The sequence below is a fragment of the Rhodnius prolixus genome, unplaced genomic scaffold, assembly GCF_049639745.1.
Source record: "Rhodnius prolixus isolate KJV_2025 unplaced genomic scaffold, Rpr scaffold_2, whole genome shotgun sequence".
Taxonomy (NCBI): Eukaryota; Metazoa; Arthropoda; class Insecta; order Hemiptera; family Reduviidae; genus Rhodnius; species Rhodnius prolixus.
The window spans coordinates 16478065-16491685 of NW_027411592.1; the positions used below are offsets into that span (position 1 = coordinate 16478065).

General features: G+C 31.0%; 1 protein-coding gene across 4 annotated transcripts in view; it reads right to left on the minus strand.

Moving 5' to 3' along the window:
- Nucleotides 1–146: 146 nt before the first annotated feature.
- The window catches only part of LOC141449132 (protein yellow-like), a 42241-nt gene continuing 28766 nt past the window's right edge, over nucleotides 147–13621 (minus strand). For 3 of the 4 annotated variants that reach the window (XM_074118243.1, XM_074118245.1, XM_074118244.1), the window contains exons 2-4: nucleotides 4754–4972; nucleotides 3064–3577; nucleotides 147–2879 (exon numbers count right to left, since the gene is read on the minus strand). In XM_074118243.1, the coding sequence (XP_073974344.1) occupies nucleotides 2327–2879; nucleotides 3064–3577; nucleotides 4754–4972 (1286 nt within the window). In that variant the 3' untranslated portion in view covers nucleotides 147–2326. Of the gene's footprint in view, nucleotides 2880–3063; nucleotides 3578–4753; nucleotides 4973–6924; nucleotides 7033–13621 lie in introns of those variants that run through there. The other variant, XM_074118246.1, reaches the window with a different exon arrangement.

Here is a 13621-nt window from a genome sequence, read left to right on the forward strand (position 1 = left end):
GAGAATAGTTGTATACTTATACGATATTCTGAAAAACATTTTCTTTGAGCTGCTGACTATTTTTTAAAGTTTTTTTAAAGTAAAAATTTGTTTGGGGACATTAATTTTACTTTTATGCAAAATTTAATTTTTTTTTCATTAGGACCTTTTTTTGTTTTTTAAATTTTATTAAAGCACTAACATCTTAACAAGGCTAATAAAAGTTTAGGATGTTCCTCCTTGAGATGTCCAGCTTAAAATTCTTATTTTTAATTATTCTTAAAATAGTAAATTTAAGAATAAAAAAAAGAATACAAAAATTTCATTCAAAATGATTGCGATAAGTTGATGAAGCACCGTTCTATATCTCAAATTTCTCCTGGCATAACACTGATTTAAACATACCATTCTGATGACACAACGCAACCAAAACCAAATATATAAATCTCCAAACGCATACAAGCCTAACACCACAATTCTCTCATCTTAAACATAAGCACTCCTTCATTGCCACACATACTGTGGGAGATTGAAAAGGTGGTGGCCGAGGAATAACTAGGACAATGAATTCAGGAACATAACCAGGAATGTCATCGTTGCATGTCCATTGAGTCAGCAGATCTAGGAGTGCTCAAAAGGTATAGGAGTTGCACATATACTCCATATTACTTTTAATTCAATTAACTCAGTGAATTCCAAACTTAAATGAATTAAATTAAAAAAGAATTAAAACCATCCAAAAAGTAACGAAAATATGTTTCTTGCCCTAATAATAATAAAAAGTTTGTGTAACTTAAAGTGATTGGATTTAGGTTTTAAATTTACACATTTTATTGTAATAATAATTGAGAAATGTCCTTCTATAATCAAGAACTGTTTTCTGGCAAATTTCCATTCGATGTTGATGATTTTGAAACTTGGTTCTATCCAATCTTTTATTTATTTTAAATGGTAAATTGTATCTAAAAGGACTGAGAACCTTGCAAATTCCAGCGTATAATAGACAAAGAAGAAACACCTGTTACATAGTTTTCAAACTTTAGGAGATGAGTCAAAAATTTAACTATTAAATCAAAGAATTAATTTTTCAATTATTTCTCTTCTTAAAAAAAAAATCAGTGTTAACTGAAAAAACCTTGCAAAGAAATTGCTGGAAAGTGTGTTAATATTTCTGCCGGCAATGGTAACTTATTTTTTATCTATTTATAATTACATTAAATATACATACATCTAAGGGATATTAAGCTGAAGGGACAAAGTTTTCTTAGTTTCATTATCGAATAGCATGAACTTTTCAGGGCATGAATTTTTTTATGGAAAGGGATACGGAAAGGATTTCTGAAGATCAAAGAAAGTAAAAAATTAAAGCACAATGGAAAATTACTAGATTATTGGGAGGAAACTCCCTCATGCTATCAAAGTAAAGCAATTTAAGTGGTTTGAACTTTTGATTTGGATGGGTAAGATGAAAGTAACTAAAGTCTTGTACAGCTAAAAAATTAAATAAAATGTGGAAAGAAGGATCCAAAATAGAAGGGAAGAATGTACCTAGAAGTCAGTCGAGATACGCTGCAAAAGAGGACACGAAGAACCAATATAGGAAAGGAAAGAAATTTTAAGTAAACATATTCCTCACCATATCTCAGGAAATATTAATTTTGGTAAATATTTCTATAAAATGAATAAAAATGATCAGATACAAATCCATTTTAAAAAGGGATAATTATAATTTACTTGATGTTACATGTTTTACATTAGATTACCTTTATTTTTAGGTATTGAATGAAAGAGTACGATTTCCAATATATACATAATAGTTTCCTCACAAATCGGTACATGCCCTTGAAATAGTACTAATAAAATCTAAATTAAGTTCAGTTCTCTAGGAACATCTACATCTTGCTCTTCTGGCAATAATGACACATCCTACTTGAATATTTCCAACATAAAGCTAACACTTAAAAATAGTTTCACTTTGAACAAGTGTTTAATATTGGACGACTTGTAAAATAATTATAATAACTAAATAAGGCCTAAGAAATTTAGTTATTAGGAATTCGCAATTTTGTATTGTATTGGCCATTATTTAACTTTTTTTTAAGACTAGGATTATTTTGCCTGCTAAAATTATGTACTTATAATTTTGTACAATGCTTTGAAACAACATTTCGATTTTAATGGAAAAAGTGGTTGATTTTCTTAGTTCTTAAATCAAAAAAATACTTTTTTAAAAATAGATTCCAATTTTTGCATTCACTTCTTAGCAACCAGTGACTACTGATTTGTACACAAAGTAATTTCAGACAGACAAATATAAAGCTCCTTTATTTAGGTAAAATTATTGGAATCAATAAACTAATTGACACTGATTAGGTTTTTTAGGTGGTAATACATATCCAGTCTCACATGGCGTTCCTCTCACTGCATCTTTAACACTAGTTGAAAGTACTCGAAAATTAATGTCATTTGGATCTAATTTGCTATAGAGATATTTATGCAAACGATTACTGAGCACCCACAAGCCTTGGTTAAGTTCATGGTCCACTTTCAAATCATTAGGAAAAGAAAGTGTTATATTATTTTGATCTATGATTCCATGGGTTCTTGGGGAGTGCTCACCAATGTGACTGTTCCAACATCCAACAGCTGCTTTAGATATTAAATTATAAAATAGTACCCCATTTCTATCCATTGCCGAGCCACTGGCTTGACCTTTTTCTCTCATTCGTGGTTCACCCACAATTTTAAACATATCGGCTTCACTTTTAGCAGTGGTCTCATTGTGCAACACTTTAGTTTCAACAACAAATTCCCTTTGGCTGGAGAGCGGATGGAAGTATAAGTATCGAGTTCCTCGTTCCACTGGGGATAATGCTAATCCAAATACGCCGTCATTCCATCTGCAATTAAATAGTTAATCATTATTGATTGTTAAAAGTCAAAGGATCAGGTAATTTAATTTCTTTGAAACGCTTCCATTAAGACTGTTAGTTCATCAATAATTACCAAAACAGAATGACGACACAGCAATACTAAAAATAAAGCTAAACAGAATGTGTATATTGTAGGTTAATTGACGCTCACCTGAAAGTAAGGCCATCAATATCAAACTTCCCTTTTAGAGGATCAGGGAAGAAGTACTGGTGTTCTACTCTCCAAGATTTGTCTTGTTTCAAATCATAAACTATGACACCATATCTAAAGACATCACTCACATAGGCAAATGTTCTCTCACATGTGATCACGTCCACAGCTATGTTGGTTAACAACGTTCCTTCTGGTAGTTGCTCTTTCGGTATATAATATCTCCATATTAGTCTGTCTGTTTCCAGATCAAAAACTAATATTTGTGGAGTGCATACATGTTTAACACCGGAAACAATATTCACTGAACCAGAATCAACTACCCATAAGCGACCACATTCATCAACTGCAATTCTGAATACAGAAGTTAAGCCGTGGCAATTCCCAGGAACGTGCCATGCCCAAGAAGGGTACGGCCTCAATAAGGGCGAACGCGTTCTTTCTGCTAGCGGTACCCAAGTAAGCGTGGCCGGTACTCCTTTCTTCCATTTAGGAAGTGTTATGAACACTCGACCTGTAACATTAAAGAAAGAGGAGTATTTTCATGACATGAAAGGTAACATAAAATACTTATTACTATTTATAGGGTTGGTCCTGCTTTTCCAATCTGCTCTGAATGTCCCGTAAGAGTAAAGCATAATCATAATAAATAGGAAATTACGGGGTTGTACTTTATACGTTAAAGATAATTAATTAATTATCTAAAATGAAATTGTTAAATAAAATAATTTCTTTTACTTTCCAAAAGAAATATTAGACATTGAATTTTAAAATTTGAATCAATTACCGAGTAATTTTAAAGCAGCTTTCATCTTACTATTGTCCGAATCCTAAATTTTTAGGAAAAAGGACTCTGTAGTTATCATTTAGACAGGCGACGCTTTCTGCAAAATAATTAAAGTAGAAAGAAATATCTGGCCAAATGTGTGTTGTTTAGATTATAAATTAATACGCTTAGGAAAAAACATCTAGAATGCAGAATTACAAATTCTTTTCAGCTACTAAATATTTGCTTTTGCCATGAAATAGTATCTACTAAACAAAGGCATCTTTACAGTAATCATCAATCAAAATCAATCTTTTCGTCAAAACATAATAAAATTTATTCAAGTTTTAAATTTTGTAGCTGAGTTTGCAGTTAGAATCCACGAAGATATTTTACATTTAAAGATGTGCGGCTAACTGATTTCTCAGCCCCCATTTTAGTCTCCATCTTTTATGACTGCCATCAGTTCCGGAGTGTACGATTCTTGTTGCCGATACGGATATTAATATAATAATGGGATGAGCTTCTTCATTAAGTTTTGTTGAATATAAATTTGGAAAATGTCCACAGTGATGGACAATATAGTTTATTTTATCTGTCGTAGCACACATCAAAGATCATCAAAGTTTAATAAATCAGTTTGGTGTAGAGAATTAGATATTTTAAGACCTCGCGAGGTCCCGTATTCGTGACAAAGCAGCGTTCCTTTACAGTTTTCTCTTTACATAATCCTTTTGAGTTTCGCTTCAGCGCGGTGATAGAATGTGCAGATCTATAGTCCATAGAGAAGATTTCTGAACAGATCATAATCATTTTTTACTCAGTAAAGCATTATTTTCGTAAATAATCAAATCCCCATATCTAACACAACTTTGCTTATGACTCCTAAGATTTAAAAATATTAACAATAATTAATCAACTCACCTTTATAAAGCTCTAAACCCAGTGGAAGATTACTTTCTGGGATGAAATCTCCTGATCGGAGTGCTTTCTGTCTAATCGCTTCTGACTGGAATGTGAAATCAATCTGAGACCAAGCAAAGACTTCATGTAGCCCGCCTCCTGTACCCCTAACATTTTCAGTTTCACCGGATCTGCCTGTGGCTAGCCAAGCTGTTGACAACAACCAGGGGACATAGAAACCTGTAACAGCATAAAAATTTATTTAAATAAGGTTTAAATTTATTATAATAATTGAAAATAAATTTAATTATCTACTTATATTAAATTTTGAAGATTGCTCTAGAAATAGCAACATGTACAAAAATGAATTATGGAATAAAGTAATAATAACGATATATAATAGAACTAGTTTAAAGTAAAGCAAAGCCTACTTTTTCCGGGCAGTGTTTAGCTCCAACTACCAAATTAGATGTGACATAAGTTACAATGAATTCTTTTAGTAACTGTTAAATAAAATCCAAGGCTTAGACTAGATTAAACCAATAAAAACTAAATTAAAATTTAGTTATAGAACTTGGACTTTGCTAATGCATGCACAGCTTAAACCAAACAAATATAAAAGTTGTGTTTATTTGTTGATTGTATTGCAGAATAAGGAACATGGTGAATAAAATTAAGTAGGTATTTTGAAACTTAACTAAAACATACTAATTGGGATCAATTGTCCAGAAATAATAATTTTTATAAAGACTACTACGTTACTTATTGGAAGATCAGGAAATGCATAAAATTCTACGATTCTAAGCAAATGAATGTGAAATGTTGCATAGTTCATAGGTGAACTGCCTCCTAGCTAATGCTTGAGTATTCATTTTAAAGCAAGATGCCATTTTAATAAAAGTTACTCAAATATCTGTATTTATAGTAAAAACCTTCGCTATAATTCTGTAAAAAGAAAATAATAATAATTAAATTACACTAGCAAAATTACCGTGAAAAAATTAATTATATATATTGTTAATTCATTACAAGGTGGAGTTGGGGATTTTAAGATAATTAGATAATCTTATATTTTACAAAATATAGCTTACGAAATAGATATTATAAGGTAAAATATAATGTAAGACATAAATATCCTATTAATACACATATTTTGGGTGACAAGTCTTGACTAAGTACAACATCAGGATTTAAGTAGTTAGAAAAGTACACTTTATACCTATTTAACAGTTGCTGGTCATATCAGATGAAACACTTATATATGTACCCATTCATTCAACGAATTGATTCTCTTGGACTTTTATCCAGATTAGCTGTCGTGAGGCGGAAGTCCATTCTTCACTATTTATATTTTTTCAACAAATAAAAAGTAGCTATTCACGGGACTCGAACTGGAGTCTCCCAATTACAAGTCCTCACTCACAGCCATCGCACTATTTCTGACTGATTTGTTGCTTTATTGAGCATTGTTCCACTACTTATGGTCTTTATGGGCAAATAATTTGTATGCACGCGCTGCTTATGGTCTGTAAGTTAAAGACCTTTATAATTTATTTATTTCAGATTTTATTTAATTTTATGAGAATAATAATTTTTTTTCAAATCTTCTTTTCAGAAGCTTTTGATCTACTATGTCCCTTAATAAAGTGCTTATAGAACCAGCAAAATGTCAGAAAGATTTTCGAGGGCCTATTCATAAATATTACATTATTTCATTTGAAATCTTTTATTTGTGTAATAAATAATTTTCTTCTTCCTCTAATTAAAATTAGTATTTTAAGTATGCATTAGATACTTAATAATACTAATACATTCATTTAAACAATCATTTTTCCCTTCAAAACTCACTATCTTAAGCTTTACTACTGCCATTTTAGGGGAAGTAACAAAAAATGAAAGAAAAGAGATTAATCAGCAGAAATTTCCTCCCATACTCTGGGATTAATAGCAGTAAGTATTGTTGTCAAAAGTGAGATTCCCTGTGCAAAAGTTTTTAAACAAATAGTCGTATTCTTCTGCTGTTCAACAAGAATTCTCTTTTAAAACTTTTACTTAATTGAAATGCGAGAAACTTTCAAGCCAGAAAATCTCACCAAAGGAAAATAATGTGGTAGAAGATATTGAACGATTATTAATTACTCCACTAGGTCAAGACCAGAACATACTAAAGTATAAATCATAACAATACATACTGCGCTGCATTTGAGTGGATGTACAGATGCACTGCGTCCGTTGAAGTCTGTGTTTGCGGTAAGCTGCGATAGATCCATTTGTAGCCACTCTAGTAGAGGGAGTAACATAATGAAGGACATGTTTTGCACGACAAATCCAGTTTAATATGTCAAACTGGGAGATAAAAATTTCCCAGCGAAGAGGAAACAACAGTAAGAACTACTACTTCACTTAAATATTTTCTATAAAATAATGAATAAATCAGAAGGTTTTTCTTTAATATAATAGAACCTATCTGCTCATCCCATCTTTCATAAAAATTCCCAGAAAGTTGCAAAAAAGAAAAAAAAATGGATGCTATAATCGTAAATCTTATTATGAAATGAAGTTGTATTAAACTTTCACACTACAGAGTTTGCAACACGACCTTCTGGAGGGTCAATTCTACAATTGATTTAGTTGTTAAACATATTGTCTTCATAAACTTTTGTTCTTTCTGACTTCTTTCATATTCTTCAACTTGCAGTTCTATCACTTGGATCTATTGCGGGTACTCTCCAATTGCAGGATAAATGATCTTTTCAAATAAGAAGGCATTTTTTTTTTCATTCTATGGAAATCCCCATGTCTTGGTAGCGGGACATTTTTTCCAGCTGGACGAGCGTTTTATTTCAACTCATCTCAGCATTTCTGCAAAATAAATAGCTCTGCATACATGTTGGTCAATAATCAAAACAGAAATTATCTAAGGTCTTTGGGCGCCCGGAGTTTTTCCAGTGCACTGCCAGCCCCCGGGCTTTGTTCCCTATTATTTACTGAAAAAAAGGAAGGTCAATATTTAAAAAAAAAAAAAAAAATAGTTTCCCTAAATGGGAAATTTCAAAACATTCAATCTTAGATATAATAATTATTAACAAACTGTAATAAGTCTCCCATCACGAATATAGAAACCCAAATAACTGAAAAGCTAACTTCGAATCCAAAAGTAAGTCGTCCCCGAAGTTAAATCAAACCCTCTTTTTATGGAAGAAAATATAGGGAAAAAAAACTTATATTTGGGCAAAGAGATATTTATCAGGCTCCCTTCCTATAGTCGTAATTATTTTGTTGAGTAATGTGTAGTTGAACAAGAATATTGCCTACATCATGTTAAGTAAAACACCCGACTTTGGAAATATTTGAAGAGAAGGAATCTTTCATCTTATAGTCGTGCAAAGTTACCGAGGTCTGTAATACAGAATCCAGTTAACTATCTTTGATGTGTTAAATTACAAAAGAGGTGGCAACCCAATGTCAAACTTAAAGTCAGGAAACCATCATAAATGAAAGTGAGAAATCTTCACCCCAACTAGCCATCAACTCAACTAAATAACTTCAAACTATCCATGTCTTCCTCAGTACGAATCGGCTGTGCTTACTACAATTAAGCTGCAAAATACAATTTCTTGATCAGTCATGGTCAGTCTAACGAAACGGATAGTTGAGTGAATTTTATAATCGCATGCCAAAACAACATGCCTCTGTAGTTAAATAAGTTCTAATTAAATTAATAATGTCTAATATTTTCTTGATTAAGAATAATAAATAAACTCAGTTCTTTACTATATTGTCACAGCTGAATTTTATATTTCCTTAATAAAATATTTACAATTAACGGCCGCAATTATATAAATCACAAAGAAACTTTTATTGGGTACATAAAATAGAAAACCGTCTGTGAACACTTTATTTGATCTCAAATTGATGAATTCAGGCACAATGGAAGGGAATGAACTAGAATAGATTAGAAAGGAAATTACGCTTACCCAATCAACATCCAAATGTTCATTTGAATTGCAATGAAAACTTGTTAGTAAATGATTGTTAGGGTTGATATTGAATTTACATTAGAGTGAACAAGTCTTTTAATAGCTCATCATAAAGGTTATCTCCACATTTTGCAACATTTACTTTTTCACATTTTTTATTTTTATTTTTTCAAAGGGAAAGTTAGTGGTTTGTAACATTCAGCCACTCTTGTGGTCACCAAATATAAGTTTTAAATTTGAAGCTATTTTACATATTTGATAAATTAAGTATGGTTTTGAACTTCTTTACAATCAAGAGAATTAAATAACTGCTTTAATTAGCTTTGATAAATCTAGGTGACCACATTTAGATGAACTTCTAATTACATAAACGTAGAAAGTATTTCAATTGAATATAACAAAGTTAGGAAAATTGAAAGAAAAAATTCTTCAAAGAAAGGTTTCCCCTAAGTAACAGAGTTGATTGAAAATTTTATTTTGAATTGCAAAAAGGCTACTGAAAATATGACAAATTATAATTGTATTAAAATACTAAAATATTTCTGCTTTTAATCAGTTTCTTCGAACAGTCTTCATAAACATAATTTTTATCCACTAGAAATTTTCAAGAATAATCAAAAGAAAGATTTTGCTCATGTAAGGAATAAAAGAAAATTAGTAACAAAAGATAACAATTTATTGAGATCCAATCTTCACGTTGTTATTTTATTGCATTAAAGTTTCATCATTCTGTATGTTTGTTATATCTTTAACCTAATTCTTTGCCAAGACACTTCAGTGCACTGCCGAACTCCCGACATTATTTATCTCTGGATTATGAAACTCTAAGGATATAATTGTCACGGCTTAAACACTGCAGATCATTGAGCTAACCCAACTAGCGGCTTATTTTTCTTTTGCAGCATCGACTGATGTGGACCAATATTTTATTATTATTTTCTCTATTAAAGTACTGAGAATTAAAAAAAGAACTTTTAAATAAAAATCAAAGTAGTTTTTAAATATTATAACACTTGATGTAAGCCGAATGTTGCTGAGAATGAATGAAAGGACAAAAAATAAAATAAAATTCAATCTTCAAAATTCAGAACTCCAGATTGGAGTTCTCTAGATATGTTATTTATTCAAAAGTAAGCTCAAGAAAAAAATTAGATTTTTCAAATTGTAAAAAATACTGCAGTAAGCTAAAGTTAGTGAGAGTTCACAAGGTTTTACTCGAAATGAAGTATAAATGTATGTCTTATTCAAACTCTCTTTTTTAAGTTCAGTCTTCACCAACGACTAGTAACAATATTTCATCAATATTCCTAAGAAAATCACTACTGTAATCATTATTAGCAGCAATATTGCAACATATATTTCTTAATATAATTGGACTTGGTGGTCAGTGCAATTTACATACACAAAAGTACAGGTTTTTTAATATTTGTTTTATAAAATAACAGCATTAGCCCATTTTGTTGAAACTTTGTTAGTCTATTGTGCTCTCAATCCTCACCTTACACTATATTCTAAACATTCAAGACTATCACAATCATAACCAAATTCAAACAGTTTTGATACCCATAAGTTCAACACTCTTCAATCTTCTCATCTCAAACTCAAGCACTTATTAATTGACACCCAAGGCCACTAAGATACTTAAAAAGAAGAGGCCCAGGACACAATAATGAAGTCAGAAACCAGCGCATCTCCATTCAAGCCGATCAAGACAAGTAGTTCAAGGGTTACCGGAAATTATGTGTACGGTATTGCCTTCCGCTATTTTCTTCCGCATGTGGCCTACAACTCACCAGATTGACACCCCCAATCAAGGCAAACTAGAAGCCGATTCGATGTTTTTCCACTGTTTTTTACCTTTCATTTCCCAAAAAAGGGCTACCCTTCATGTTTACTTTAGCCCTGGCCATAAAACCAGGTGACAGAAACAGAAAAAGTAGAAATCTTGACGAACTGGAAGCTGTTCCGGAATTTTAATATGTATTATTGGCAAATATATAAAAATAACCACTGCTTGCTCACTTCTAGTAAACAGAATTGCCAATTTTTCTAATTAATGAAATTGATAATGAAATATTCCATTAGTTTGATGTCCCTTTATTACGAATAAAGTGATTTGCTCATGACTGGTTAGTGTGTAATGTTTTAACAAAATACCTCAAACACGCAAAAAGCTGAAACTTATTACTTCATTTTGGACCTAGTGCCGCTTAGTTCCAAATTCTCAAATCTGAGAAATATACTGAAAATTTTTTCAGTTTTAAAGATTATTGTGTACAATGACTGCAACGATTTTCTTAAACACTATTTCCTCATTTTTGTCCAGAAAAATGTATTTTTCCAACATCTCAGGAAAGTTTTTTTGTTGTACTTGAGTCATACTGTAACTTTAAACATCCCTCTAAAATTTCATTTCGATATATGTATATACACGGTTTTATTCACATAATATTAAGGAGCGTTGAACATAATCTTTCCTTCACAATTTATTTTATTATTTTACAAATTTTAATAAAAAAAAAAAGATTAACCGAAAGTGCAAAATCACCGAACGGTTTTATGAATTTTTAAAAATTTACTAATCTTATGCTCCAAAATTATGATTAGGACATGACGTGCTTTTGCTTTTGAACAATCACTTCTATCTGAAAGATTTTCCCGTTAGTATTGGATTTAGAAATTTTATAGACAATGGATGTAACTTGAAAACAGATTTCTGAATTTAATAGCGGTAATCACGACTTTAGTTAGTAATAAATTTCAGTATTCTTGGGAAATGTCAATTAAATTGTAATTGTTATTAGAAAGTGGTGTCTGTTCTTGCAAGAATTTTTAAAATAGTTTTGCTAGTATTTTTATTTAATAGATGTTGGTACAGAAATGGTGATAGCTAGATTTTAAACCTTTTATTCAATTTGAATGGGTCAGTCTTATTTTATTACACAGCCCAATTTGGGTGCTTTTTACTTTTTACAGCTGCTTCTAACTTGTCATATTGAAAAACACTTCATTTCAGGAGAGATCTAAAAGTGGTCAGTTAACATAGGTATTTGTAGACAGCAATCTAATTTTTATAAATGATTTTACGCCGCAACATATATCTGCATTTATGTGGTTTACAAAGATGTGCAGAATGCTATTTATAGTTTCCCTCCAGCTTCATACGATGAAGAAATCTCTCATTTGGCAAATCGTTTTTATTTTTTGCTTTCTCTTCAAATTGGCAAAAGATATTTTAAATAAAGGTTGTTCACAATTATTTAAGGAAAATGTTCTAAAATTATTTATTTAAATAGATTTGGTTCCCTGGCGGGAATTCCAATCTGATAAAACTTACCGAGTACATATAGGACTTGCAGAAGTAGTGGTGAAGCGCGTTTGTTTTAATAAAGCTGTAGATGAATTCTAGTGCAATTTATAAACTTTAGTAAATACTGAACACTTCACGGTCTCCTCATTTGATGCACTCACATCTGATACTAATACAAATGGAGCTGTAATAGATATTTTAGGTCGCAGTCAATGTTGCTTGTTAGCTATTTCCTACGCAATCTGCCATCTAAAAGGAATTACTAAATATCCTAGGATATATAATTAAAAATAATAATTGTTATGTAGTTAAGATTCGACTTAATCAAAACAAATAAATTACTCTTGAAATGATGCTGCCCAAGGATCAAATGGGAGTGTAGTACTATGTTTTTGCATGATTAACATTGTTAGAACAGGAAGTTCGATACCAAGCACAAAGAATAAGAGCTTCTTTGTCGAGGTGACACAAAATACGGCCACTACAATAGTGTATTGTAGAGATAGCTAATTTTAAGCAAATAAAAACCTATTAAAGAACCAATAGATGACCCAGCATCCTCATACATACGTGCTCTTGTTTACCATTGTAATGTTTATTGACTCCTTGACAATGATCCAAAAGTGAAAATGAAAGATAAACTGTAAGTAGTTCACACACCTGCTAAGAAAATATTATTGTAGTTTTGCTAGTTAAAAAGACATCATTCACAAATAAATCCTGGTGAACATGGCATTTCCATCGTAAGGTAAAGATTTTAAAAACAAACATGTTTAATACTGGACCACGAAAAAACGTAATCTCTTGGAACGAATCTTAGTTGGAGTTTAAAATAAAAAATGTGCTTTTCCGTTTAGAAAAGAAATAAAAACTTTTACGCGTTGGATAATGTCCATTAGAAGGGAAAAGAAATAGGATAAATGCTCCAACATAGACACGCAACACTAATGGGAAGTAAACCTCCCGATCAAAGGCCAATGTTGAGGACAAATTGGGGTAATATAACTAGCTAATTTCCTGTGAGGATGCTTCCAAAGCTGTATGTTTTAATTCAAAATTATGCCTTTGTTTTCTAAAAATTAACTTGCATGAGTAGATCGCCAAAATTAATGAGAATTAACATTGCTGCAATGACCCCCTCACTAACTATCGGATATTGATTTAAATAAAAAACTTGATTATAAAAAAAATCAAAGGCTTGATTTGAGAGAATTTCCAGTCTTGCCTGAAAAATCTATTGTTTCATAATGGAAGCTTTCAAAACTAAGGTATTTTTTTTAAATAACCATATTCATTGTAGAAGTAGAAAGCTTGTAAGCAGTAATATTGTCGATAAATAATAAACCAATAATGATTTTTTCAATCATTATGAATGAAAATGTTTATTTACAAGAAAAGTGTTCACAAATTCAAACACAAACATCAATTATGGTAATACCACCTGTCGAGGGTCTTGCAACGTTAGATTATTATGAAATTTATACATATACAATTTACAATTATTATTAAAGTGTAATAACTTAATGTTTGATTTTAGATCTGTTTGGCTGCATGCAGTCTGCTTAGTTCTACAATATTAATTATGTATAAACATTTAAA